At 41.5% G+C, this 27,411-nt stretch overlaps 1 protein-coding gene across 1 annotated transcript in view; it reads left to right on the top strand.

Annotated features, from left to right (window-relative positions):
* Positions 1-27,411, top strand: part of nphp4 (nephronophthisis 4) — a 396,691-nt gene that overhangs the window by 296,034 nt on the left and 73,246 nt on the right. Inside the window, 4 exon segments of the mRNA XM_059655664.1 lie at positions 3,428-3,617; positions 15,734-15,912; positions 17,728-17,888; positions 21,132-21,312. Coding sequence (XP_059511647.1) covers positions 3,428-3,617; positions 15,734-15,912; positions 17,728-17,888; positions 21,132-21,312 — 711 coding nt within the window.

Genomic DNA, 27,411 nt, shown 5'->3' with positions numbered 1-27,411 from the left:
AGAATGTTGAGGGCCTCATTAAATGGATTAAAGGGAAATTGTATCTTTCGATAAAATAGAAAGTATACTCATTGTTCCGAAATTAAAGATTGCTCATGTGCCATATCAGAGTGACACCTGGGAACGTTCTTGGTCTGAGAATGTGATTTTTGTTTCAGCAGACAAATAATTGTGTTGAGAATGGAGTATTTTTCTGTTTAGTTTCATGGGCTGAATGCCTTCTTTTTGTGCTTCTGTACATTGTGAGCTATGAATTTACAAGCTGTACATTGAGGAGTTTGCCCATTTTTCTCATGACCCTTAATGTATGACCATACAAGAATAGGACTGTAAACAGTGGCATTTCTGATAGCTATGCTTACCAAGCTGGAACTCGGCCCTAAACCATTTTGCGTTCTCTATTTCTTCACCACCTGTCCTCATGTACCATCAGAGGACTTTTAAATAGGACTTTGGAACGGGAGAAAAGCCTCAGGAGAGAGGCAACCCTGGAGAGAAGGGAGTGATGAAGTACTGACAACCAGGAAGAGGATTGGGAGGTGGGTAGTGCAGGGATCAGAGCGATGTGACTGGTAGAGTTGGGAAACAATCGGGGGAGTGCAGGCAGTGTTCTGCGTCAGTCTGTGTAATTTTAATGTGGACTCAAGGTGGAAACCCACTATATCTCCTGCTCTACATTCACATAAGTAATTTTTATTAAACTTACCCCTTCATTGGTCATCTGCAGACATCCCTTTGAGGGAAAAGGACCACAATTACGTGGACACAGTTCTCTTAAAACTAGCTGTTTTCAGGACAATAGGAACTGCAGACGCTGGAGAATCTGAGATAACAAAGTGTGGAGCTGGATGAACACTGCAGGCCAAGAAGCATCTTAGGAGCACAAGATGCTGCTTGGCCTGCTGTGTTCATCCAGCTCCACACTTTGTTATCTTGTTTTCAGGACAGCCCATTTTTACAAACACTTCAGGTATTTATATGTGCAAAGTGACCTGCAACTGTTTTAGGTGAAGGCTCAATCTGCTACTTGTCTTTACCAATAAAGCCGAAGAATAGTTTATGTGTACAATGAGTGTGTTCATGTTGCTCTTGATGTTGGATACTTTGGTCCCATTTGTGTCTGAAAATTGGGCCCATATATTTCTATTTTCACATGCTAATTGACATTGCAATTAAATAGCTAACACAAAAATCTGTTTGAATCCATAATGTTTTAACTTAAGGATTAGTTTTCTACAGTGTTAACAAATAACAGATTACCCTATATTCTCATAGCTATGAATACTAAATTGTGTTTTTATTGGGCAATCAATGGCAAGCATTTCAAAGCGATATATAAAATTTAACATTTTCTCATAAATTATTTCTTGGAAAACGCAGCAGTTGACAAGTAATCAGAGATAGTAAGAACTGCCGATGCTGGAGTCAGAAATAACAGTGTGGAGCAGGAGGAACACAGCAGGCCAGGCAGCATCAGATTAGGAGGAAAGCTGACGTTTCGGGTCGGGACCCTTCTTCAGAAATGGGGAAGGGAGAAGGAAGGTCAGAAATAATTAGAGAGAAAGGAGGGTGTGGTTGGGGAAGGTAGGTGGGATGGTGATCGGTGAGTGCAGGTAGGCAATGGTGGGGATTGGTCATTGAGATAGGTGGAAGAGAAGATGGACAGGTCAAGGAGATGGAGATGAGAGGGAAGGTTAGTCACGGGATGAGGCCGGGGCTGGGGAGATTTTGAAACTAGTAAAGTCCACATTGAAACCATTGGGTTGTAGGCTCCCGAGGCAGAATACAAGGTGCTGCTCCTCCAGTTTCCAGGTGATGTCATAGTGATACTGGAGGAGGCCCAGGGTGGACATATTGTACAGGGAGGGGGGAGTTGAAGTGGTTCACAACCGGAAGGTGTCGTTTGTCGTGCACTGAGTGCAGGTGCTCTACAAAGCGGTTCCCAAGCCTCCACATGATCTTACCAGTGTAGAGGAAGCCACATTGGGAGCAGCAGATGAAATAGACCACATGGATGGATGTGCAGGTGAACCTCTGACTGATGTGAAAGGTTTGCTTGGTGCCTTGGATGGAGGAGAGTTGAGGTTATGTAGGGGCAAGCTAGCACTTCCTGTGGTTGCAGGGAAAGGTGCTGGGAGTGGTAGGGCTGCTGGGGAGTGTAGAGCAGATGAGGGAATCACAGAGAGAGCAGTCCCTGTGAAAAGCAGATAGGGATGGGTAGGGAAATATATTGTTGGCTGTGTGGTCGGATTATAGGTGGTGGAAGTGGCAGAGAATAATACGTTGAATACGGAGGTTAGTGGGGTGATATGTGAGGACAAAGTGGATTCTGACTTTGTTTCTGTTGCAGGGAGTGGATGTGAGAGCAGAGGTGCGGGAAATGCCAGGGATGCGGTCAAGAGCATTTGCGACCACTGTAGTGGGGGAAGTTGTGGTCCTTGAAATAAGAGGACACCTGGGATGTTTGGGAGTGAAACACCTCATCTTGGGAGCAGGCGTAGGTCAAGGGATTGGGAGTAGGGGATTGCGTTCTTGCAGGAAGGTGGGTGAGAGGAGGTGTAGTTAACTAACTTTGGGAGTTGGTGGGCTTGAAATAGATGTCACTTTTGAGGCGGTCACCAGATATGGAGACAGAGGGGTCCAGGAAGGAGAGAGAGGCATTAGAGATGGTCCAGGTGAGCTTGAGGTTGGGGTGAAAGGTGTTCATAAAATTGATCAACTGTTCAAGCTTCTTGTAGAAGACCAAGGCAGCGCTGATACAGTTATCGTTGTAGTGGAGGAAGAGGTGGGGGCTGGGCCCACTGTGACAGCGGAATAGGGACTGTTCCACGTATTCTCTGAAGAGGGAGGCATAGCTTGGGCCCATGTGGGTGCCCGTGGCCACCCCCTTCATCTATAGGAAGTAGGAGGAGTTAAAGGAGAAGTTGTTAAGGGTAAGGACGAGTTCATTGATTTGCAGTTGTCCTGAGAGAGCCCTTCCTAAGTATTGCCTTATAAACTGCAGTTACATGTTTGCGCACACTGTATCAATGTGATATTGGTGGTTACAAGGCTTTGGAGCAGGTTCCAATCTTCATTCTGGTTAAGCTGCTGAGCTACAATTCTATTTTGTATAATTTGTTCACTCTTCAGATAACTTCACTGAGGAGGATGTGTAAGAGGAGAATTTAGCCTACTTTGCTGAGATAGATTTGACCCAAATGCCAATGGGGAAGAGAGTATTTCTCCTAATAAAAACAAAATATTGTGGATGCTGGAAATCTGCAATAATATGAAATCTCGACATGTTAATTGTTTCTCTCTCCACAGGTGCTGCCAGACCTGCTGGGTTTCTCCAAGACTTTCTGTATTTATTGAGTATTTCTCCCAGCATTGCTGAATTTGAGCAATCTTGGTCTATAATGATTGTTGTGTTTGATTCCTAGAGCTACCACTGTGAGTTCAAGAGCAGCTTTAGCGCAATTGCATGCTGTTGGCTTTCCCGAAATCCTAGATGATAACAATGAACTGGCAACTGTGATTGACCCTGATGAACTTTCAAACTTTAATCTGCAGAAGGAAAAAGCAGACCATCTTCAGAGCAATGAGATAATTCTGCAATTTCTGGCTTTCAGCAGGTAAAATAAGGAACAATGCAATGTCTTGACTCTTCAGTAACTGTTATCTTAAATAGCTGACATGTGTTCACTTAGAAATATCTTATAGCTGCCAGGCATGAAATCAGACACATTGTTCAGAATTTCTGCGAAACCTTTAGGGGCAAGCATCTCTTCACAAGGTCAAAAGGAAAGACTGAGAGTGACAGGAAGACAGTATGTGTTTTTGTCCTTAGAATATCATGAGACCGTTAATATTCCTTAGGGTTCATACAAATTATGAGTAACAAACTGGAAATCTAATTCATGCAGACCACTGATATGTAGAATTACTGAGCATGTATGATACAGAAACAGATCATTTGTCCTGACTGGTCTCTGTTTTCTACTCCTCATTATCTTGATTAAATCCTTTCACATAACCTTTTATTCGTTTCTGTCTCATGTACTCCTGGCATGGTAGCACAGTGGTTAGCATTGCTGCCTCACAGTGCCAGGGGCCCAGGTTTGATTTCATCCTCAGGCAACTGTCTCTGTGGAATTTGCACATTCTCCCTGTGTCTGCATGACGTTCTGCCAGAGGTAGGAATGGAGCTGATAAATTTTAAGACTTCACAAGATAAATCCAATGTACGACAGGCATCAAAGATAAATCAACCTTTGAAGACTCTAAAATGGGGTTGATTGAATGGACAAGACACTTATGAGTGTGCATGCGAATTCTGTTTTTAAACATTTCCATTAATGTTCTATTAACTATGTTGTTGACATCTGGTACTTGAAGCAATTTTTATAATGAAGTTTATTTACTGTGACTTGCATTGATTGTGTTGCATTGACTGACCAACATGGAGTGCTGCATTTTTGGGTGTTTAGCCTTCTGTATGAGATGTTAAACAAACATCTGTTCTCTTCAGGTGGATGTAAAAGGTATCACAGCACTATTTGACAAAGCATAGTGAGGCCTCCCAGACTCCTGGACAACATTTATCCCTCTATCAGCACTTCAAACATTGATCTGGTCATTGATTACATTGTTATTTGAGAACTTGCTGTGTGTCCTAGATTATGTCAGTGACTACATTTCAAAATTAATTAATTGGCTCAAGAATGCTTTGGGTTGTTCTGGATCTGTTATGTTGTTATGTAAATCCAAAATATCTTTTTGTTTCCGAATTGGTATAATTCTCTGTCTAGTTTCCATCAAAGTACTTGTATATTCCAGAACCACAAAGGCTATTAATGTGCATGCAGTCTACTGATCTTAGCAGTATATTGAATAAAAGGAGTGTCATTTCCAAGTCTGATGGAGAACACAGTAGATATCAGGTCACTCTTAAGAAGTAGATGAACCTTTGCTGTTTATACTGACTTGCAGCTGACCACTAACAGTGTTCCATGCTGCTCAATTAACGGTGCTGTGATTGTGCTAGTGACCAAACATTACACTGGCAGCTGATCACTACACAATAATCCTTAGCAAAATTTTCTTTTGAGGAAAACATCAGGAGCTGCTGAATGTTTCATGGTTAAATGCACTTTTTTTAAACTATCTCACCAAAAATCCTTTAAGTGTCCCTGTTTTTTATTTGCTGAAATGAAACACGTTATTTTGTAGTAATTTAGAATTCCAGTTTGAAATTCAGGAAAGTGTATTTTAATCGTCTTAAGCAAAGCCAGAAATATTGCCACTTGGGCCTAGTAAAATATTTCATGCCTGAGAACATATGAAAGTTGTTGACCATAGGAGCTGGAGAATGTCTTGCGCCAACAGATGCCAACCTTCAGCTCTTTGCTGGATATCCACACTTAGTGACTGTTTAGCATAGATTAAACATACACCAATTTACTACATTACGCCAATTTGCTGGTTTAGATGGTTACAAAACTGCCTATGCTGTTTGAAGCAGAGAATCGATGCTGCAAAGTTCCTATCCAGTGGGGAATCTAGAACAAGTAAGCATTGTTTAAAAATAGGATAGCTCACATTTAACACAGAGCTTAGAAGGAGCTGCTTTTCTCACGGTGTAACTGGTATTTGAAATTCTTTTCCCAGATGCATGAGTGCAGGCCAGGATAGAATATATTGCTTATATATTTTTGATTAGCTTGATGGTTGAGGGTTGATGGTTAAGGGTTAGTTGATGGTTAAGGGGAACAGATGGGAAGGTGGAGCTAAGGTAACAATCCGATCAGCCATGATCTTATTGAATCTTGTTCACTCAGGCCTTTTAGATAGGAAATCTGCCAACCCTACCTGGTCTGGCCCATGTGTGAGTCCAGACCAATAGCAATGTAGTTGACTCTTAGTATTCACTGAAATAAGGCCATAAGATACAGGAGTGGAATTAAGGCCATTAGGCCCATCAAGTCCACACTGCCATTTAAATCATGGCTGATGGGCATTTCAACTCCACTTCCCTGCACTCTCCCCGTAGCCCTTGATTCCTTCTGAGATCAAGAATTTGTCGATCTCTGCCTTGAAGGCATCCAACGTCCCGGCCTCCACTGCACTCTGTGGCAATGAATTCCACAGTCCACCACTCTCTGGCTGAAGAAATGTCGTCTCATTTCAGTTTTAAATTGACCCCCTCGAATTTTAAGGATGTGCCCACAGGTCCTAGTCTCTCCGCCTAATGGAAACAACTTCCTAGTGTCCACCCCTTCTAAACCATACGTTATCTTGTAAGTTTCTATTAGATCTCCCCTCAACCTTCTAAACTCTAATGAGTACAATCACAGGATCCTTAGCCATTCATCATATGTTAAAACCTACCATTCCAGGAATCATCCGTGTGAATCTCCGCTGGACACGCTCCAGGGCTAGTATGTCCTTCCCGAGGTGTGGGGCCCAAACTTTGACGCAGTATTCTAAATGGGGCCTAACTAGAGCTTTATAAAGCCTCAGAAGCACATCGCTGCTTTTATATTCCAAACCTCTTGAGATAAACGACAACATTACATTCGCTTTCTTAATTACGGACTCGACCTGCAAGTTAACCTTTAGAGAATCCTGGACCAACACTCCCAGATCCCTTTGTACTTCTGCTCTGCGAATTTTCTCACCGTTTAGAAAATAGTCCATGCCTGTATTCTTTTTTCCAAAGTGCAAAACCTCACATTTGCTCACATTGAATTTCATCAGCCATTTCCTGGACCACTCTCCTAAACTGTCTAAATCTTTCTGCAGCTTCCCCACCTCCTCAGTACTACCTGCCTGTCCACCTATCTTCGTATCATCGGCAAACGTCGCCAGAATGCCCCCAGTCCCTTCATCCAGGTCGTTAATGTATAAGGTGAATAGCTGTGGCCCCAACACTGAACCCTGCGGGACACCACTCGTCACCGGTTGCCATCCCAAAAAAGAGCCTTTTATCCCAACTCCCTGCCTTCTGTCAGACAGCCAATCCTCAATCCAAGCCAGTAGCTCACCTCGAACACCATGGGCCCTCACCTTGCTCAACAGCCTCCCATGAGGCACCGTATCAAAGGCCTTTTGGAAGTCTAGATAGATAACATCTACTGGGTTTCCCTGGTCTAACATACTTGTTACCTCTTCAAAGAATTCTAACAGGTTTGTCAGGCATGACCTCCCCTTACTAAATCCATGCTGACTTGTTCTAATCTGACCCTGCACTTCCAAGAATTTAGAAATCTCATCCTTGACAATGGATTCTCGAGTTTTACCAACTACCGAGGTTAGGCTAATCGACCTATAATTTTCCAATTGGTATTTTCCAAATGGCCTACCAAGCCACTCAGTTCGAGCTTAACAGAGTCATAGAATTGAACAGACCCTTCAGTCCAACTTGTCCATGCCAACCAGATGTCCTCAATTAATTTAGCCCCATTTTCCAGCACTTGGTCCATATCCCTCTAAATCCTTCCTATTTGTGTACCCATCTTGATGCCTTTTAAATGTTGTAAATGTACCAGCCTCCACCACTTCCTCTGGCAGCTCATTCCATACACACATCACCCTCTGTGCGAAAAAGTCGCCCTTTTAAATCTTTCGCTCCTCACCTTAAACCTATGCTCCTTAGTTCTGGATCCCCCTACCCTGGGGAAAAGACCTTGGCTAATCATGCTATACATGACCCTCATTATTTTATAAATCATTATAAGGTTACCTCTCAGCCTTCGTTGCTCCAGGAAAAATAACTCCAGCCTGTTCAGCTTCTCCTTACAGCTTAAACCTTCCAACACGGGAAACATCCTCGTAAATCTTATCTGAACCCTTTCAAGTATCACAGCATCCTTCCTATAGCAGGGAGAATTAAAGGCAGTATTCCAAAAGTGGCCCAACCAATGTTCTGTACAGCTGTAATATGGCCTAACTCCTATACTCGATGCATTGACCAATAAAGGTAAGCATACTAAACTTAATTTTCTGAAGAAGGGTGTAGCCTGAAATGTCAGCTTTTCTGCTCCTCTGATGCTGCTTGGCCTTGCTGTGTTCATTCAGCTCTACACCTTGCTATCTCAAGCATACTAAACACCTTCTTCACCACCCTGTCTACCTGCAACTCAATTTTCAAGGAACTATGGACCTGCACCCCAAGGTCTCTTTGCTTAGCAACAAACCCTAGGACCTCACCATTAAGTGTATAAATCCTGCCCTAGTTTGCCTTTCCAAAATGCAGCACTTCACATTTATCTAAATTAAACTCCCCGGCCACTCCTTGGCCCATTTGCCCATCTGACCAAGGTCCAGTGAGGGATGGATGACAAATGCTGGCTCAGCCAGTGATGCTGACGTTCCACGAATGAATAAAAATTAAAGCAGACCTGAAGGGCTGCTTCTACTATTTCATTTGTTCTTAGATTTGAGAATAACACATTTGGAACTTATAATTACAGCAACTCTGTTGAAAATAAATGGAAAGAGCATGGAGCTGAGTAATTGTGAGATTCAGATTGTAACATTTCAATTTAATATTCTTATAGGAACAAGTGACACAAATGGTTCAATTTGGGCTGTCCCTGCAGAGTTAAATCTATGATACATGAAGGAGACTGGAAACTGAGAGAAGTAGAAGGTCAATTTAAACTTTAAAGCATCGTCTGGTTGGATTTGTAAACACACTTCAGGGTGTGTTATCATTGCTGATAAGCAGCACGATTGCATTTGTCAGTGCAGCTGACCTTAACAAAAAGGCCAGAGAGAGAGAGTGGAAAGATAATGCACGACATGAATGTTAAATAACCTAGAGCTATACCAGTACACAGAGTCGTGGATTCACCACAAGGATTGTTGACAGATGGAGAGGAATTACTGTGCTTGCAACATGCATCAACATCATAAATGTGCTGACGAATATTTCTTTTATTCTGTATTTATCATAAAACCCCTGGCACAAAGGAAGATGATTGTGGTTGTTTGAAGTCACTTATCTCAGCCCCAGAACATCCTGCAGGAATTCTTCAGGCTATTGGATTAGGCCCATCATAAAGTCAGAAGTGGAATGCTCAATTATGATTGCACAATATTCAGCAACATTCATGATGCCTCAGATACTTAACAGTCTGTGCTCACATTTAAGAAGATCTGGATAATGTTCAAGTTTTGACTGATAACTCGCAAGTAACATTTAAGTATCGGGCCACGTCCATCTCCAACAAGGCAGAATCTTAACATCTCTAGACATTCAAAGCATTACCACCACTGAAATCCCCACTAACAACATTGTGGGTGTTACCATTGATTTGATTCTGAACTGTACTTGGCGTACAAATACCTTGGAAAGTTAGAGGCTAGGAATTCTGCAGCAGGTAACTCTTCTCCATGAATTCCCAAAACCTGTCACCATCTACAAGGCACAAGTTAGGAGTATGATGAAAAACTCCCCACTAGATTGGATGAATGCAACTCCACAGCATCATCCTGAACATAGGTGCCCAATTGAGTGGCACTACATACGCAATCTTAAAAAACACTTCGTCCTTCCACCTTCAGTGCACACTGGTTACCATGTGTACCATCTACAAGATGCATTGCAATAACTCATCAAGTCTTTTTTAACAGCACCTTCCAAATCCATGACATCATCTACCTTAAAGAACAGGAGTAACGGATACATTGGAGCAACATCAATTCCTAAATTATCTCTGAGTCACATGCCATGTTGACTGCTGCTAGGAGATAAGAGAATGGGCAGAAAATGGAATTTCCCAGTCAGCTATTGAAACAATTGGAATCTGCTGTGAAGAATGGTAGGAAACTTTCAACAGAGATGTTGTTTAGTGAGGCATGTTGAGATGTGCAACAATCAGTGAGTATGGCTGTGTTTAATGAGTTAGCAGTGGCTCTTACTGACTGACTAGAGATAATGTGGATGTCTTAGGGAAAACTCATCAAGCTATGTGCCACTCAGACACTTTGCTGGACTGTGGTGTGCCTTTTCTGGGATCCCAGGCTGGCAGTGCCACCCACCAACAGTTGCTGGCTAAAGAGAATCTAGCAGCTCTCTTGAATGGCAGTGCACTGATGAGAGGACTACAGTCAGCAATACACCCATGTGAGGTCTCAGATGGTGGCTAGATTATGGGCCAGCATGAAAAATGGCAGATGGAGTTCAATCTGGATAAATGCCAAGTATTGCACTTTGGTGCAACCAACAAGAGTAGGGTTTATACAATTAATGTTAGGGCCTTGGGTGGTGTTGTAGAACAGAGGGACCTAAGGGTGAAGGTACATAATTCTTTGAAGTTTGCATCGCATATGTACAGGTTGGTTAAAAAGGCGTTTGGCATGCTTGCCTTCATTGCTCAGTCCTTTGAATATAGGAGTTGGGATGTCTTGTTGAGGTTGTATGGGACATTGGTGAGGCCTCTTCTGGAATACTGTATCCAGTTTTGGTTGATCAGTTATAGGGAGGATATTATCAAGCTAGAGAGGGTTCAGAAGAGATTTACCAGAATGTTGCCGGGTATGTAGGGTTTGAGTTGTCAAGGAAGGCTGGATAGGCTGGGACTTTTTTCACTGGAGCGTAGGAGGTTGAGAGGTGACCTGTTAGAAGTTTATAATATGATAAGTGGTATAGAAAGAGTTGATGGTAGTTGTCTCTTCCGTAAGATGCGGAATTTCAAGACTAGGGGGCACATTTTTAAGCTGAGAGGAGAGAGATTTAAGAAAGACGTAAGAGGCAAATTCTTTACATAAAGGGTGGTTCATGTGTGGAATGAACTTCCTGAGGGAATGGTGGATGCAGGTACAATTATAGCCCTCTGGATGGATCCATGAATAGGAAAGGTTCGGAGGGGTATGGGCCAGGAGCAGGGACATGGTACTAGTTTAGTTTGGTATTATGTTTGGCATGGACTGGTTGGACCGAAGAGACTGTATGACTCTATGTGAATGATAGTGGCAAGGGATTGGAGGGTCGGGATGGGCAGAAGGGAACATGACCTCACATTCTGTTACTGGATCCCTTGGTTAGGCACCGAATAACCCTTTACATGGGTTTGCTTGCCATGTTTCCAGCTTGGTGCCTTCTCTATCTGCCATTGGGTCAGTGCAAGTAGTCATTTGGTCATTGCGAGTAGTCATAGGATTGGGCCCTTAATTGGTCATTGTTTGCTCACGGAAGGGTCACAAATGGTGGCAGGGTAGGAAGGGGCCATTCTATCATGGATTTAATTTGGGTGGAGGCTGGGGTCCCCACCATCTCTCACCCACCCGACTAAATTCTCCTCTGCTACCAGGCTGGATGTGGAAGAGTGCATTGAATTCTAGTCATAGGCACTGGAGCAAAGGTAATGACGATAATGGTCAATTTTTACTGACATCTTTCTGTTCTTTACTTAAAGTGCTCAAAACTGGATATAGAAACTTTTTTCCTCAACAAATTATATACATGGTACTGAGCCTAGATGTCTTCTCAGAGACATGGACCCAAAGCCCAAATGGCTTCTTTCATTGAGACACTAAACCTCCAACCCTGAGCTCTAACTCTAAAATACCAAGATGCACAGCAAAGGCGAGATACCAGAAGATTAACTCTGCTCAGTATGCATCTACATAAAAAAGTAGCATTCTGTTAATATTTTATGAATCTACAGTTAGGAATGAAAACTCATTCTACTTTACAACAAATTGATCACATGCAATTTGTGTCAATAATTAACATGGCTGTCTGTGTTAAATTGACAATAATGTATTCTCCTACAAAGATCTGTTTGCTTGTAATTCAGCAGTATTAAGTGAACAGATTGATCTAATAACTCAGCCCAGTAATCAACATCGAAAGCTCAAGCGCTAAAAGAATCATAAATCATCTTAAACGCTGGTTTCTATGTTTAACTGTTTAAATGTTTCTATACTTTATTGAACAGTATAAAAGTGGTTGTAAAAAATGTGTTTGGATATCTTGCTGCTAATGAAATCTTAGACAGCGATAATTTAGCAACAGAGATGTTGTTTACTGAGGCATGTTGAGATGTGTAACAATCAGTGAGTAGGGTTGTATGTAGATAGGCCAACAAGGGGCGAAGCCACATTAGATTTGGTACTGGGTAATAAGCCTGGCCAGGTGTTAGATTTGGAAGTAGGTGAGCGCTTTGGTGATAGCAATCACAATTCTGTTATGTCTACTTTAGTGATGGAAAGGGATAGGTGTATACCACTGGGCAAGAGTTATAGCCGGGGGAAAGGCAACTATGATGAGATTAGGCAAGATTTAGGGAGCATAGGATGGGGAAGGAAACTGCAGGGGATGGGTACATTAGAAATGTGGAGCTTATTCAAGGAAAAGCTCCTGTGTGTCCTAGATAAGTATCTACCTCTCAGGCAGGGAGGAAGCTGTAGAGTGCGGGAGCCGTGGCTTACGAAGGAGATGGAATCTCTCTTCAAGAGGAAGAAGAAGGCTTATGTTAGGATGAGATGTGAAGGCTCAGTTAGGGCACTTGAGGGCTACGAGGTAGCCAGGAAAGACCTAAAGAAAGAGCTCAGAAGAGCCAGGAGGAGACATGAGAAGTTGTTGGCGGATAGGATCAGGGTAAACCCTAAGGCTTTCTATAGGTATTTAAGGAATAAAAGAATGACAAAAGTAAGATTAGGCCCAATCAAGGATAGTAGTGGTAAGTTGTGTGTGGAGTCAGATGAGATAGGGGAAGCACTAAATGAATATTTTTCAACAGTATTCACTCTAGAAAACGACAATGTTGTCAGGAGAATACTGAGATACAGGCTACTAGACTAGGTGGGAATGAGGTTCACAAGGAAGAGGTATTACAGAGGGTGAAGATAGGTAAGTCCCCGGGCCGGATGGGATTTATCCTCGGATCCTCTGGGAAGCCAGGGAGGAGATTGCCAAGCCTTTGGCATTGATCTTTAACTCGTCATTGTCTACAGGAATAGTGCCAGATGACTGGAGGATAGCAAATGTGGTTCCCCTGTTCAAGAAGGGGAGTAGAGACAACCCTGGTAATTATAGACCAATGAGCCTTACCTCAGTTGTTGGTAAAGTGTTGGAAAAGGTTATAAGGGATAGGATTTATAATAATCTAGAAAAGAATAAATTGATTAGGGATAGTCAGCACGGTTTTGTGAAGGGAAGGTCGTGCCTCACAAACCTTATTGAGTTCGTTGAGAAGGTGACCAAACAGGTAGATGAGAGTAAACAGTTGATGTGGTGTATATGGATTTCAGCAAGGTGTTCGCTAAGGTTCCCCACAGTAGGCTATTGTACAAAATGCGGAGGAATGGAATTGTGGGAGATATAGCAGTTTGGATCGGAAATTGGCTTGCTGAAAGAAGACAGAGGGTGGTAGTTGATGGGAAATGTTCATCCTGGAGACCAGTTACTAGTGGCGTACCGCAAGGGTCGCTGTTGGGTCCACTGCTGTTTGTCATTCTTATAAATGACCTGGATGAGGGCGTAGAAGGATGGGTTAGTAAATTTGCAGACGACACTAAGGTCGGTGGAGTTGTGGATAGTGACGAAGGATGCTGTAGGTTGCAGAGAGACATAGATAAGCTGCAGAGCTTGGCTGAGAGGTGGCAAATGGAGTTTAATGCAGACAAGTGTGAGGTGATGCACTTTGGTAGGAGTAACCGGAAGGCAAGCACAGGGCTAATGGTAAGATTCTTAGCAGTGTAGATGAGCAGAGAGATCTCGGTGTCCATGTACACAGATCCTTGAAAATTGCCACCCAGGTTGACCGGGCTGTTAAGAAGGCATACAGTGTTTTAGCTTTTATTCATAGAGGGATCGAGTTCTGGAACCAAGAGGTTATGGTGAAGCTGTACAAAACTCTGGTGCGGCCGCACTTGGAGTATTGTGTACAGTTCTGGTCACCGCATTATAAGAAGGATGTGGAAGCTTTGGAAAGGGTGCAGAGGAGATTTACTAGGATGTTGCCTGGTATGGAGGGAAGGTCTTACGAGGAAAGGCTGAGGGACTTGAGGCTGTTTTCGTTAGAGAGGAGGAGGTTGGGAGGTGACTTAATCGAGACATATAAAATAATCAGAGGGTTAGATAGGATGGATAGGGAGAGCCTTTTTCCTAGGATGGTGACGGCGAGCATGAGGGGGCATAGCTTTAAATTGAGGGGTGAGAGATAGAGGACAGATGTCAGAGGTAGCTTCTTTACTCAGAGAGTAGTAAGGGAATGGAACGCTTTGCCTGCAACGGTAGTAGATTTGCCAACTTTAGGTACATTTAAGTCGTCATTGGGTAAGCATGTGGACGTACGTGGAATAGTGTAGGTTAGATGGGCTTGAGATCGGTATGACAGGTCGGCACAACATCGAGGGCCGAAGGGCCTGTACTGTCCTGTAATGTTCTATGTTCTAGATTTCACTCTGCATGAGGAACAGATATGCCAGCCTTAGTTCAGGCTTACTATTCTCCCCTCTGAGGTGAATTAAGATCAGCATGCAGTCACGTCTGACTCTCCAGAGCTCTCTGAGGGCCTGCTTGGCTTTCCTGAGGTGTGTTTTAGGAGTGAAATTAATCCAAGACTGACTATTGGTGATGTGAAAGGTCCTTGGCACTTTGTAATGAAGTGCTAGAGATTTTCTGAGTGCCCAGGAAAACATCCCAACAACATCACCAAAAGCTGAGTCATTGGTCATTGGTTTCATTTTTATTTGTGGCATTTTGTTGTGTGCAAGTAATTGCCTGCTGTATTTTGCTATTTGATAACAGTTACTATGCTTCAAAAGCATGACCTTCATTGTGGAGTATTTTGGGATGTCCTGAAGTCATTAAAAGAGCGATATAAATATAATTTTATTTTCATCCTTAATTTAACATTGGAGTATTCCGCAGAAGCTGAAGGAATAGAATTAATTTTAAATACCTATCGAGTCTGTTTTGTAATGATTAGATACTGAGAGCTGGCTGCTCATGAAATCAAAATGTAAAGGGAATCACAAAACAACAACTGTTAGCAACTGAAGGGGTCACCATCTCTGTAGAAACCTCAAACCAGAGACTTTTCGTTTCTAAGTGGAGGAATGAATTGTGTCACAAAAGACTAAACTTTGTTTTTTCCAGCAAGGAAAACGTTTTTTCCTGAGTTTTCCTAACCCTTGTGTGTTTTTTTCCTCTGAGGCTTCATTGACATATATTATAGCAATTTTCCTAATGGATTAAATGCTACAATGCATTAAAAATAGTGAACAATTTGTTGGCGCACTCTTCTGATTTGATTTGGAATGTAATTTCAATGTCCGACTATCCTGTGTTTTGAAAAAATCTTGCATTGCTGTATTTTTTTTAACTTTCATCAGTATGTGCTGTTCTTCATTGATGAACAGGTCACCTTCTTTGAAATGGAAATGAGACCCCATTGTCTGAAATGAAGTAGTTTGTTTTGATAAATGTGGCTAGAATGAATGCTTCACTGATTTGTAGCATTGCCTCATGTAGATGTATTTGTGAATGTGAGTGTATACATTTTCAAAGTATTTCAAAATGCAAATTTAAAACCATATGAGGTTGCACTTTCTGTATATACATTTTACAACTTAACTCTCAGTAGCTTAGTTTCACATTGAACAATTAATGTCCAGCCCTTTGGCCAACAAGGTACAAAATGAATGGAGGCACAATCTGATGTGTGGAAGACACACCTGTTTCAGTGAAGGGTGCCACCCTATTGGTAAGTTCTTGCCTTTGATTTTTATTCAGAGATCCTGAGGGCAGTAGTCAGCCTGGATCAATCTACTTCACCTTCCAGTTTTATCGCTTTCCACCGGTAACGACACAGCAGCTGCATCTTGTGAAGCCGCACAACTCACAAAAGAGAACCTTGAAGTCTACACCTTTCATTCTTGTACCACTAAAGACAAATGGTACTGGTAATTTAGGTGAGTACTACATTTAATTATAACAGCTGCATAATGGAGTTCATGCTTCATTAGATCTTCCTCCTGTCCTTATTCCTTTAACACCTTCTATTCCTGTTTTCCTCATTTTTTATTTAGCTGGCCCTTAACTGCATCCATGCTTTTTGCTGTGGCTGCTTTTAATGATAGTAACACACTCCAGCCACCACATTAATGGGAGTTAGTGCAGGTGCCTTGCTAACTGAATTCTTTATTGCTTGCTTAATATTCTTTGTAAATTAAATTCATTTATCCAACAGAACGTACCTTCAGCGATTGAAGGAAGGTTATTCGTCTCAATAAGGAACCAATTGGACTTTGCAATTCAATCAAAGGGTAGATTTTGGTATAAGACTGGTTTTTGTACAAGTCCCATCAAGCTGCAATACCTGAGATTTGAAGGAAATGTGTCTTTACGGTTGGCTTAATTTGACAACACTGGTCATGTCACCATAATGTAGTGCCAAGGGAGGGTAAGAGAAAACATTGTTACAATGTAACCCCTTGTAGCAGAGAATGACAAGCACTAGAATCCAAAGGAGCTGTGGACCTGGAGGTTATTATAAATCTTAAGATGACAGTGGATAAATTTTGACGGGCAGGCTGTTGAAGACTATTTCAGAGAAAATGGAATAAGAAATATGTGATTTTGAGATTAGCTCAATCTTTGCTTCCAAACTTGTACAGTCCCATATCTTAGGATGATCTCTATTCTTTCACAGCATGTAGGGAACAGAAAGGTATCAAATGAACAATCCCTATTTATTAATAAATATTAACATAATATAAACATTTGTTCTGAGATGGTCAACTTTCAAATCATAGGATCACAGTCATAGTGAGGACACAATCAGATCAACCGGCATCCTGTTGAATGGTGGAACAGGCTTAAGGGGCTGAATGGCCTCCTCCTGCTCATAATTTGTATGTTCTCATGTATCCATGCTCTTTTAAGTAAGAGACCCTTTGAAAGTTTTCTAATCCAAGTCTCCCGAGTAATCTTAGCAGCAGAACTAATTAGAAGGTTCATGTAATGCTAACGCAAGGTTAACGTTTCCCTTTCTTTAGATGCCTCTCACTTTTGTGGGGTGAGGCCAGCCTTGAGTACCAGCATTTCCTTATCTAGCCACACATTTCTCACATTTGAAGATCTGCTTGGCTTTGAGTTTTGTGTGCTAATGCAGATCCGCAATTATGAAGCTGTAGCCCAACCTTTTACTCTATCACTCAGCCCTAACCCCTTCCTCTAACTCTATAATCATGACAGTTGTTAAGTTGCCATACTTTTTATTCCTAACACTGTATTCCTCAGGAATTTGGTGAATGTGGGAGGGGGAAGGATCAGATTTGGAATAGTTTAAATATATCAAATGATAATACATACTATGCTGTGAGATGCGGATAAGTGCACAATTTCAGTTGAAGTTGATGGTAGAGTTTTTCTTCTGTTTCAGCCCCTCACCCCCTTCCATGGAGTTAATGTAATGAGTGCCTCTTGAGCGTGGTGCATGTGGTTGCAATGGAGAGGCCCGATGGGATTCTGTCAGTTTATTTTCATGTCTTGAGCTACAAGAGTTGACAAAGCAAATGTATACATTTCAAAAGTCTGTCCCTAGACTGGAAAAAACAAATATCAAAAATAATGCATCTTATTGTGTATTGCTTCATCTTCTGAATATTGTAGGATCATTTGCAGAAGAAATTTTGTCCAGGACCCTTCTAATGTTGTTTACCCTGTATTTAACTGACATGTATACAACAACAGCCTGACCCTCATTTATTGCCATTTGTGTGCAGATTCTCCAGGGCTGGAACTGAAATTCTTGGTGGAGCCGGGTTGTATGAAAGCAGGAGAACAGCGCTGGTTTATGCAATACCTGACCATGCAGACGTTGCAGATTGATGTCTGGGATGCAGAATCATTACTTCTGATTGGCACAGCAGCTGTGGAACTGAAGGTAAAGGTTATCAAGCCGTAGTTCTAGATGGTGTAAAGACCCTAAAATAAATTTAAGTTGTTTTGTTGATGGAACAGTGGAGTGTCAGACAATGTCAACTTTCTTCACCAAATTAGTCCAAATTACATTTGTCCAAAAAATGTTTAATGAGGAGTAGGAGTTGGTCATTTCCTCCTCTCGAACTTGCTCTGCTATATAATAAGATCCTGGCTGATCTGATTGTGGCCTCTGAAATGGACAAGTTCATATTTTCCCCACGTTGTACTACAACTGCCACTTTATTACCACCTCTCCTTACCAGTCGCTATCCATTTGGAACATTCTTCTGTCCTCTTCATGACTTAACATTTCTACCGATATGTATAGATGAGCCAAATTGAACAACCCTACATTTGGTCCCTTCGTCCAAGTCATTGACGAAGACTGTAAACGCTTGAAGCCCTAGCACTGACCCCTGTAGTGCTGTATTGCTTATGTTTTTCCAACCCAAAAATAATCCATTTATGTCTACTGCCTGCTTCCTATTACCTGACCATTCATCTATCCATGCGAATATATGGCCCCTATACGAGGGGCTGTAACAGTTTGTAACAATCTTTAATATGGCACTTTGTCAAAGCCTTTTGGAAATCTAAGTACACCACATCAATAGGTTCTCCTTTTTCATGTTGCTTGTTACTTCCTCTAAAACCTTCAGAGTTTAAAATGTTTCTTGTTAATGCTTCTGAGCATAAATTACCTGATAAATTACTTGACATACAAAGCAATAGGGTACATTTGATCGCTTCTGAACATTTCTTACTATTCAGCATATCTGTGTTAGTACCTGAAATTTAGATACTTCTTTGAGCAGGTGAAATGAATGCCTGAGGCCTGAAGTAAAGAGCACTAAAGAGAGATGGCAATGTAAACAAGAAGCGGTTAATTAAGTTCTCAAAAAGGATCACTTGACCTGAAACATTAACTCTGATTTCTCTCAGCAGATACTGCCAAACCTGCTGATCACTTCCAGCAATTTCTGTTTTTGTATCTGATCTACAGCATCTGCAGCTATTTTGGTTTTCATTGTCAATTAAGTGATGTAAAGCTATGGTTTCAACAGCTAAGGAGCAAACAAAGACAGAGATGGTCTATAGTTGGAAGTCTTGGAGAAAGTGAGTTAGAAGTGATTTCGAAACATGAGTACATGAGGGATAGGAAGGGGTGGTTAGTCTGTGGACTGTGTTAGACACTAGGATATACATTCTCAGCAGTCAGAATACACGGATCAGTAGATTAATGTATAATTTCAAAATTTATTGGACAGATTTTTTTCTGCAGCTGAGCAGCTTAAAGGCTCAGATTGCTGTGAGAAAACAAGGCATATTAGGAATGATAAAAGACCTGAATCCGATTGTCCATTCTCTCACTTCTGTCATTTCATTTTTTAAAAATTCTTTTTGTCCTGGTTTGGCAAGGCTATACTCATAGAATCCCTTCAGTGTGGAAGTAGGCCATTCAGCCCATTGAGTACGCACCACCCCTCTGAAAAGCATCACACCCAGACCCACCCACCTACCTGTCCCTATAACCCTGTATTTCCTGTGGCCAATCCACCTAATCTGCACGTCCCTGGACACCACGAAGCAAGTTAGCATGACCAATCCACCTAACCTACATATCTTTAGACTGGTGGGAGGAAACTGGAGCACCCGGAGAAAACCCACGCAGACACAAGAGTGTGCAAACTCTGCACAGACAGTTGCTCGAGGCTGGAATCAAACCAGGGCCCCTGGCACTGTGAGACCGTGGTACTAATCACTGAGTCACTGTGCCACCCTATTGTCTATCTTGTTTTAAAGAAGACACATAATTGAATGTGATTTCCCTTCATCACTAAAGGAGTCAAAGATCAGTCATGAAAGTAAGTCCTCTGCTTGTATTTTTCCTTCGATTACTGCTTTCATTGTAGTACTACTGAGGGAGATGCTGTATGAACCTTCAGAAAATTTACTTGCTGCAGGTGAATCTAGCACACCTTTTGGATGAGAGCAGCAAATAGAGAGAAGTAGACTGCATTATGCCAAGAAGAATTCTGTTGTCGAAATGATTATATTTACATGTATTTTGCATTCTGAAGTATGTTTGCTATGAAAGATGAATTTAAATCAGGCTTTTCATTATCCATTGCCATTCTTTTCAATTATTAATGCCTATAAACTAGGTTTGAGCTCTATCATCAACTCACGCTCATACAATTCATTCCTAATTGTCAAAATATCCTTTCCATTAAAAGCCAAATAAAACTGCTAATGTTTCACAGTTAATTGAAAATTCCTGTTTGAGGATGCCACTGACACCTCTGCTTCCACACTAAGTGGTTTCACTGGTTTCTATTTGTGTGGCTGGAGGGATTTTCGAGGTGAGCAGTTTTTACAAAATTCTGAAAGTTTAGGATTGACGCTTGCTGTGAAAATAATGAGGCTGGAAGCGCTCACGATTACTAAAATGTATAGTTAAACATGGAAATCTGGAAGTTGCTATTTGTGTTGCCCTATCCCACTAGAAGCTTCTTTGTACCAGGAGAGACTCGCTACCCATATCAAGAGCAGAGCTGAAATTGGAGCACTGAGCGCGGAGATTGTTTAGCAGTAATTAAGATTTGCACCCCATTAAAAATCCAATGAAAGAAATTTCGGCAAGTAGCTTTTTAAATAGTGAATTAAGTAATTTCCCACGAAAGTCACCATAAAACATAGGACTTGCTTAGACATGTGTATGTGGTAAGTCACCTGTCTGGCACATTTTACCTTTACAAATATGAAGTCTCATTCCTTCTGATTTTAATTATCATGTGAGATTTTTAAAAAGTTATCATTTTACTTTTGGTGCGCTTTCCCCTCATGTTCTCGCTCTCTCCGTCCTATCTATCTTTCCCCTTATATCATTGGCACTGAATTAACTATTCTAACTTAATTCTTAATGAGCCAGAACATTTATGCATTGTATTTGGTTGAAGAACCAGACTGTAACTTTTGTTTTATTTGTTTACCCAGGTCTCAGATCCCTAATATGAATTTCTAATTAAAACAAGCTCTAGAAATCCTGAAAAATAGTTGCAGAAATGTAATGAATGACTGTACCATTTAGCTATTGACTTGCCTAAAAATGGGTCAATATATTTATTGGTCCTATAGGTTTCTTTGTATGTGTTTTAATGCAACATTAGTAGAATAAGCTAACAACATCATCATATTGTTGCAGTATTTGTTACGTCAAGGTCGTACTGCAGTCCAAGTTTCTCATGAGCTGCCAGTCATAACGACGGAATACACCCCAGATGTACCAATGACTTTAGCTGATATCACCAAGCATGGCACCGTTAAGCCATATGGAATGACAACTGTAACAAAAGGAAGACTACATATGCGCCTGGGAAATGTTGGTGAGCAAATGTATACTTCTGACATCTTCATTTTCTAAGAAAATAAAGATGATTTAATAACACAGGTCTGGAAATTCTTCCTGTGAAGATTAACATTCAGGCACTTTAAACTGCTATAATGGATTACAAAATTTAATAAAACTTCACGAAGAGGCGGATGGCCGCAGACTGGTCAGTATAAGAGCAAAGAGGCAATGTTGAAGTTGTAGAGCATTTGTTCGGCCACAGCTGGAGTGCTGTGTGCAGTTCTGGTCACTTCACTACAGGAAGGATGTGATAGTACCCCAGTTGTGGCCTGACAAAACTCTGTACGATTCCAACATTACCTTTACTCTTTTACTCCATGCTACAACTGATGAAAGCAAGAGCCCCAAATACCTTCTTAACTTTCCTATTCATGTGCTCTGCTGATTTCAGGGATCTGTGAATAATTATCCCAAGCTACCCAGTGTCCTGTCATTCATTAAATACTGAGATAGTAGGAACTGCTGGTGCTGGAGAACCTGAGATAACAAGGTGTAGAGCTGGATGAACACAGCAGGCCAAACAGCATCAGAGGAGCAGAAAACCTGACGTTTCGAGACCCGAAATGTCAGCTTTCCTGCTCCTCTGATTCATTAAATACTCCCTTGTCTTGTTTCTTCTTCCAAAGTACATCACTTCACACTTATCTGTACTAAATACCACCTGTCATTGGACTGCCCTTCTGACCAACCCATCTATATCTTCCTGTAACCTCCAACCATCTTCTTTGCAATTCATCCAAGCCAGGCGATTTGCCTATTTTAAAGCCTGACAGAGCCTCCAATACCTCCCCATTTCCTATTTTGAAATTGTGCAGGTCCCTCCCAGTACCTTTTCTTGAATTCTATACCTGCGTTCTTCTTTCCAGAGTGAAGAATGAAGAGAAGTATTCATCAAATACCCTTCCAATATCCTGTGGCTTCACATACAGGTTGTCCCCTTGGTCCTGAATGGGCCCTGCTCTTTCCCTGGTCCTCTTCCCTTTAACTTATTTATAAAATATCTTAGGATTCTCCCTAATCCTGTTCACAAGTCCTTTGTCATGCCTCCCTTTTGCTCTTGTAATTATTTTCTTAAGTTCCCCTCTGAACTTCCTGTTTTCCCCTCGGGCTGCAGCTGAATTGCTCCCTTTGGACTTGCTAAAAGCCCTACGCTGCTTCTTAATCCCAGTCCTGAATTGTCCCAGACATCCAGGGTTCTCTGACCTTGTTGCTGCTACATCTCCCTCGAAAGGCTACATGCTGGACCTGTACTTTCTGAATCTCACCATTCCCCCTTCCCCCAGATACTCTGCTGTATTACCTGCAACGAGGTGCCACAGTGTACTGTGGCCATATCCTGTTTTATTCTAACAAAATATGCCTTCCCCCAGTCCCAAGCTGTCTTTTGCAGGCCATCTTTTCCCTTGTCCAAAACAAATTTTTAGCATGCTGTGTTGTGGGCTTCTATCACCTAAATGTTCTTCCACCGCTACATTGAACATTTGTCCAGCTTCTTTCCCTAGAACCAGATCCAGCACTGCACCATCCATTGTTAAGCCTTCTATGTATTGATATAAAAATCTCCTCTGGATGCATTTCAAGAAGTCCATCCACTCTAAGCCTCTAACACTATGACTATCTCAATTTATGTTGGGAATGTTCAATCCCTTAGTATATCTATCCAATTATTACTCTTACACACCCTGTGAATTGTCTACATATTTGCTCCTGTACTCCCCAGTTTGCTTTGGAGGCATATAATACATTCCCAGTAATGTAGCTGCCCCCCCAAGTCCTACCCACAAAGCCTCGTTTGAGGACCCTTCCAAGATACAATCTCTCTTTATTGCAGTAATTGACTCCTTAATTAATAATGCTACACTGTCATGATTTTTACACCCTCCTCTGTCTTGCCTATAGATCCTATATCCCAGAACATTGAGTTGCCAGTCCAGCCCTTCCCTCAACCTGTTTCTGAGATGGCAACGATATCATATTCCTGTGTGTCAATCCACACATTAACTCACCAGTCTTACCTATTGCACTCCTAGTGTTAAAGTAAAGACCATCCCGCCTTGCCTTACTCTCTTGATACTTAACATAGCTGAACTTACTCTGAGTTGCTTCCTTTGCTGGAGCATAACGTGTCTCTGTTTCATTGATATCCTGTGTCCCCCCCCCCCCCCCCCCCCCCGTACCCAACTAGTTTAAACTCCTTCCAACAGCACTAACAAACCTGCCTGAAAGGATGTTGGTACCAATGTGCAAACCATCCTGTTTGTACATGTTCCACTTTCCCCAGAAATGGTCCCAGTGATCCAGGAATCTAAAACCCTCCCGCTTGTATCATCTCTTGAACCACACATTCATCTGTCCTATTTTCCTATTTCTAAGCTCACCAGTGCATGACACCAGGAGGAATCCAGACATTACAACCACTTGCTTTTTAAGCTACTGCCCAGCTCCCTGAATTCTTGGTACAAAATCTCATTCCTCACTTTACCCATATCACTGGCACCAACATGTACCACAACCTCTAACTCCCCACTCTTTCCTTTAGATATCGTGGGAACTGCTGATGCTGGAGAATCTGAGATAACAAAGTGTAGAGCTGGATGAACACTGCAGGCCAACCAACATTCCTGCTCCTCTGATACTGCTTGGCCTGCTGTGTTCATCCAGCTCTACACCTTGTTATCTCACCCTCCTTTAGGACCTCGAGACATTCCGTGACATCCCTGACTGTGGCACCAGGGAGGCAGTACACAAACCTGATTCACATCTTTATCTTCAGAGATGCCTATCTGCTCCCCTGACTAAAGAACAGGAGAATGCCATGCAATCCATCGACCCTTGTCTCACTCAACACTCCCCACCCCCATGTAAATATGATCATGGCTAACTGAGCATTTAATTGCATTTAATATTTTAAAATATTTTATTAGCAGATCCTGAAGGGCTTGTTAAAGCAAATGGAGACAACAGCTTTCTTTTTCATTATTTAGCTGGAAGGACTGAAGGCTAACCATTCATGTTAAAAGTAATGACTGCTGAAAGGTTCAGTGTGGCTGACGAAAATGGAGAAAATGACTACTTTCTCCCAAGGATGTGCATCTAATAAGAATTGCAGCCTCCAACTCTTCCCCCTTATTATTTAATTGACCTTCCCTCCTGCTCTACTGGTTCCACTAATTCAGCAGTTTCTGCTGTACTCAGGCGTGGAAGCTTTGCAGCGATTTGCTCAGTGTGTACATGATTTGGATGGATTAGAGTTACTTACAGTATTAATTTCCTGGTGTGCTGACTGTGTGAGAGCTTTGTACTGGACAAAATTCTGTCCTTGGAAGAAGAACATATGGTGCAAATTCAAACATTCAATCGACATGCATTGAAGTTGAACTGTGATTTATTTCTGCGTGTTCCAATTGCTAATTGCACTGAGGCAAATGCAATAGTAACTTATTTACACAGCATTTGTCAATTCTTTGTGGATCTCACTAAAAAGTTGAAGTGAACAATGAACAGGAAAGATGGAAAGAAAGGAGGCAAGACTGAAGACCACAGCATTTAGCAATTTTTTAATCGAGGAAGAAAGAACATATTGTCCCAGGAGTGGATAGATTTGCCAGACTGAATGAGAGACAGATAGCATTAAGAAATGAGGACTAAATGTATATATCAGGTTTATATTCGCCAAGCATCGAAGACTGAAGCCGGGGGTGGGGGGGGGGGTGGAAAACTGAAGGATTTAAGATGTTTAAAGAATGTGATACAGAGTATAGAAACTACTTTCTCTGGTGGAAGCATCCAGCTTAAGAGGGCGTAATGTTAAATTAGAATGAGCTTGTTCAGCAGTGATGTCAGGAAGTGTTGTAGAAATATGGAACTCTGCCACATAGCACTGTGAAAATTTCAATACTTGAAGTTGATAGGGTTTATCAGAGGAATACTGTTTTTGAAAAATAACGTGGTGCAAAGAGGCAGTGATGCAGAAGTGGAAGAGTTAGTCTTTCTGGTGGCCCACGTGTGAGGTCTGAAGCTCACTTCAGGATGAAGAAGAAAGCTGAGCATGTACATCGGGTTCTGACGAAGAGTTGTTCAACCTGAAATGTCAACTCTGACTTATCTCCCCAAATGCTGCCAGACCTGCTGAGCTTTTCCAGCAATTTCTGCTTTTGTTTCTGATTTACAACATTTTATCATCAGGCTCAGTGGGATAGTTAACAAGCAGAGAGCTTCATGAACATGGAACTGCAGGAGATTTTAATGTCAGATGTGGTTAAGTTGTTGTTCCGATCCCTGTAGACACCAATAATTTTAAAAATAGAATTCTAAACTTTTGGTTAACAGCTGAAAGATGACATGATTTGATTTAATGTTTAAAGACCTTACTGTAACAAACTAACTGAAAATACCATTGACTAATAAGTATTATAGTAGGCAACTTCTTAATTTAGCACAATGAAGAAAGACAAGGGCATAAAATGCAAGGGGATAGCATCACTTGCAAGTTCCCCTCCAAGCTGCCCACGATCATGACCTGGAATAATATCTCTGTTACTTCACTGTCACTGGGTCAAAGTCCTGGGACTCCCTTCCTGATAGCACTGTGAGTGTACCCAAATGTCCATGTACTGTAGTAGTTCAATAAGGCAGCACATTACCACTTTCTCAAGAGCAACTAAGAATGGGCAATAAATGCTAGCCTGGCTAGTAATATCCATAAATGAATGTAAAATAAGACACTTCACAGGTGTACTTTACTCTGTTCTGAAATAAAATCAAACCAAAGATAGAAACAGAAATTGCTGGAAAAGCTCAGCAGGGCTGGCAGCATCTGTAGAGAGAAATCAAAGTTACCATTTCTGGTTGAGTGACCCTTCCTCAGAAATCAAATCAAATCAAGTAGTCATTTCATTTTGCTGGAATCCAGTCTAAAGTGATTCTTAGCGCTGGAGAAATTACTTTTGTACTTCACCTTTCCTAGTGTAGTTACTTTTAACCCTAAAAATGTCTTCATGGTATTCCATGACATTTCCTGACAATTCTGTCTCTGGTGCAAACTTGATGAGTCTTTCACCTTGGTTTTAATCCTCATGTATTTGGTGTTTCAGTCCAAGTACAAATTTCCATTCTAGTTTCTGTGCAGTAAGTCAAAGAGACTTTCAGCCTCTGGCTGATATTTTTCTCAATCTTGCTAGTCTAATTTTGTGAGTTTTTAGGAATTTTGTAGAAAGCTTTCCCTTCTTGAAGCTCATTGCCATAATATTGTGAACCCCATGGGCATTGTACCCAGGTAGAAATGCTGTTAAACTAGCGTTGAGACCTCAGTGTTTTTTTTTAATCTTGGAAGTAAACAGACAATTTAAAACTTAACTTTTTACAACTCAACAGTTTGAACACTTGCTTGGAAATTTGGAGACTTATAGTCTATTCATTGCTGTTATAATGAATGTTGGCATTATCTCCAGGAGGAGCATTTTGTAACTTTTTCCTGCTAAAACCATCTCGTTCCCCTTCAATCTTTAATAATCAAACCAGCCAGGCAAATTTTGGAACAGGTCTTTCATTTGACCTTAAATTATACATACAGTCCTGAAACATGACATTCTTTTTACCTCATAATTGTAACATCAGTACACAATAGATTTTGTTTGTCTTTGGATTGGCAACTACTTGTTTGCAAGACACAGAAATGGTACAATTCACAACAGACTTTAAGAAGTCAACACCCTCAGTAAAATATTCCCATTTGTGAATGCAACTTGGCTTGCTTCCTGGAGAATCTTTGGGTTTCAAATCATTTCAAGCTTGACCTTTTTAAGTGAAATGACTGTGGCTCTAGGTTATTTCTGTGACTGCAAGTCCTTGACAATGCTGCAGTTACACTTCACTCACAATGCATTGACCTGGAACACGAGCTGCTCCTCAGTTATAACTGCAATCAAATCTCAGAGGTTGGTTAGAATCTTTGCCTCCCGATCTCACTTTGTTAACGCAAGGAGTTAAGGCAATGCCACCAGCCCTAGATCTAAGTTTTAATAATTCATTAAGCTTTTAGTTGTATATTTCAACATTCAAAGTGAACAGCAGT

This window comes from Stegostoma tigrinum, chromosome 28 (genome assembly GCF_030684315.1).
Source record: "Stegostoma tigrinum isolate sSteTig4 chromosome 28, sSteTig4.hap1, whole genome shotgun sequence".
In the NCBI taxonomy this organism is placed as follows: Eukaryota; Metazoa; Chordata; class Chondrichthyes; order Orectolobiformes; family Stegostomatidae; genus Stegostoma; species Stegostoma tigrinum.
This window is presented reverse-complemented; position numbering and strand designations above follow the sequence as displayed.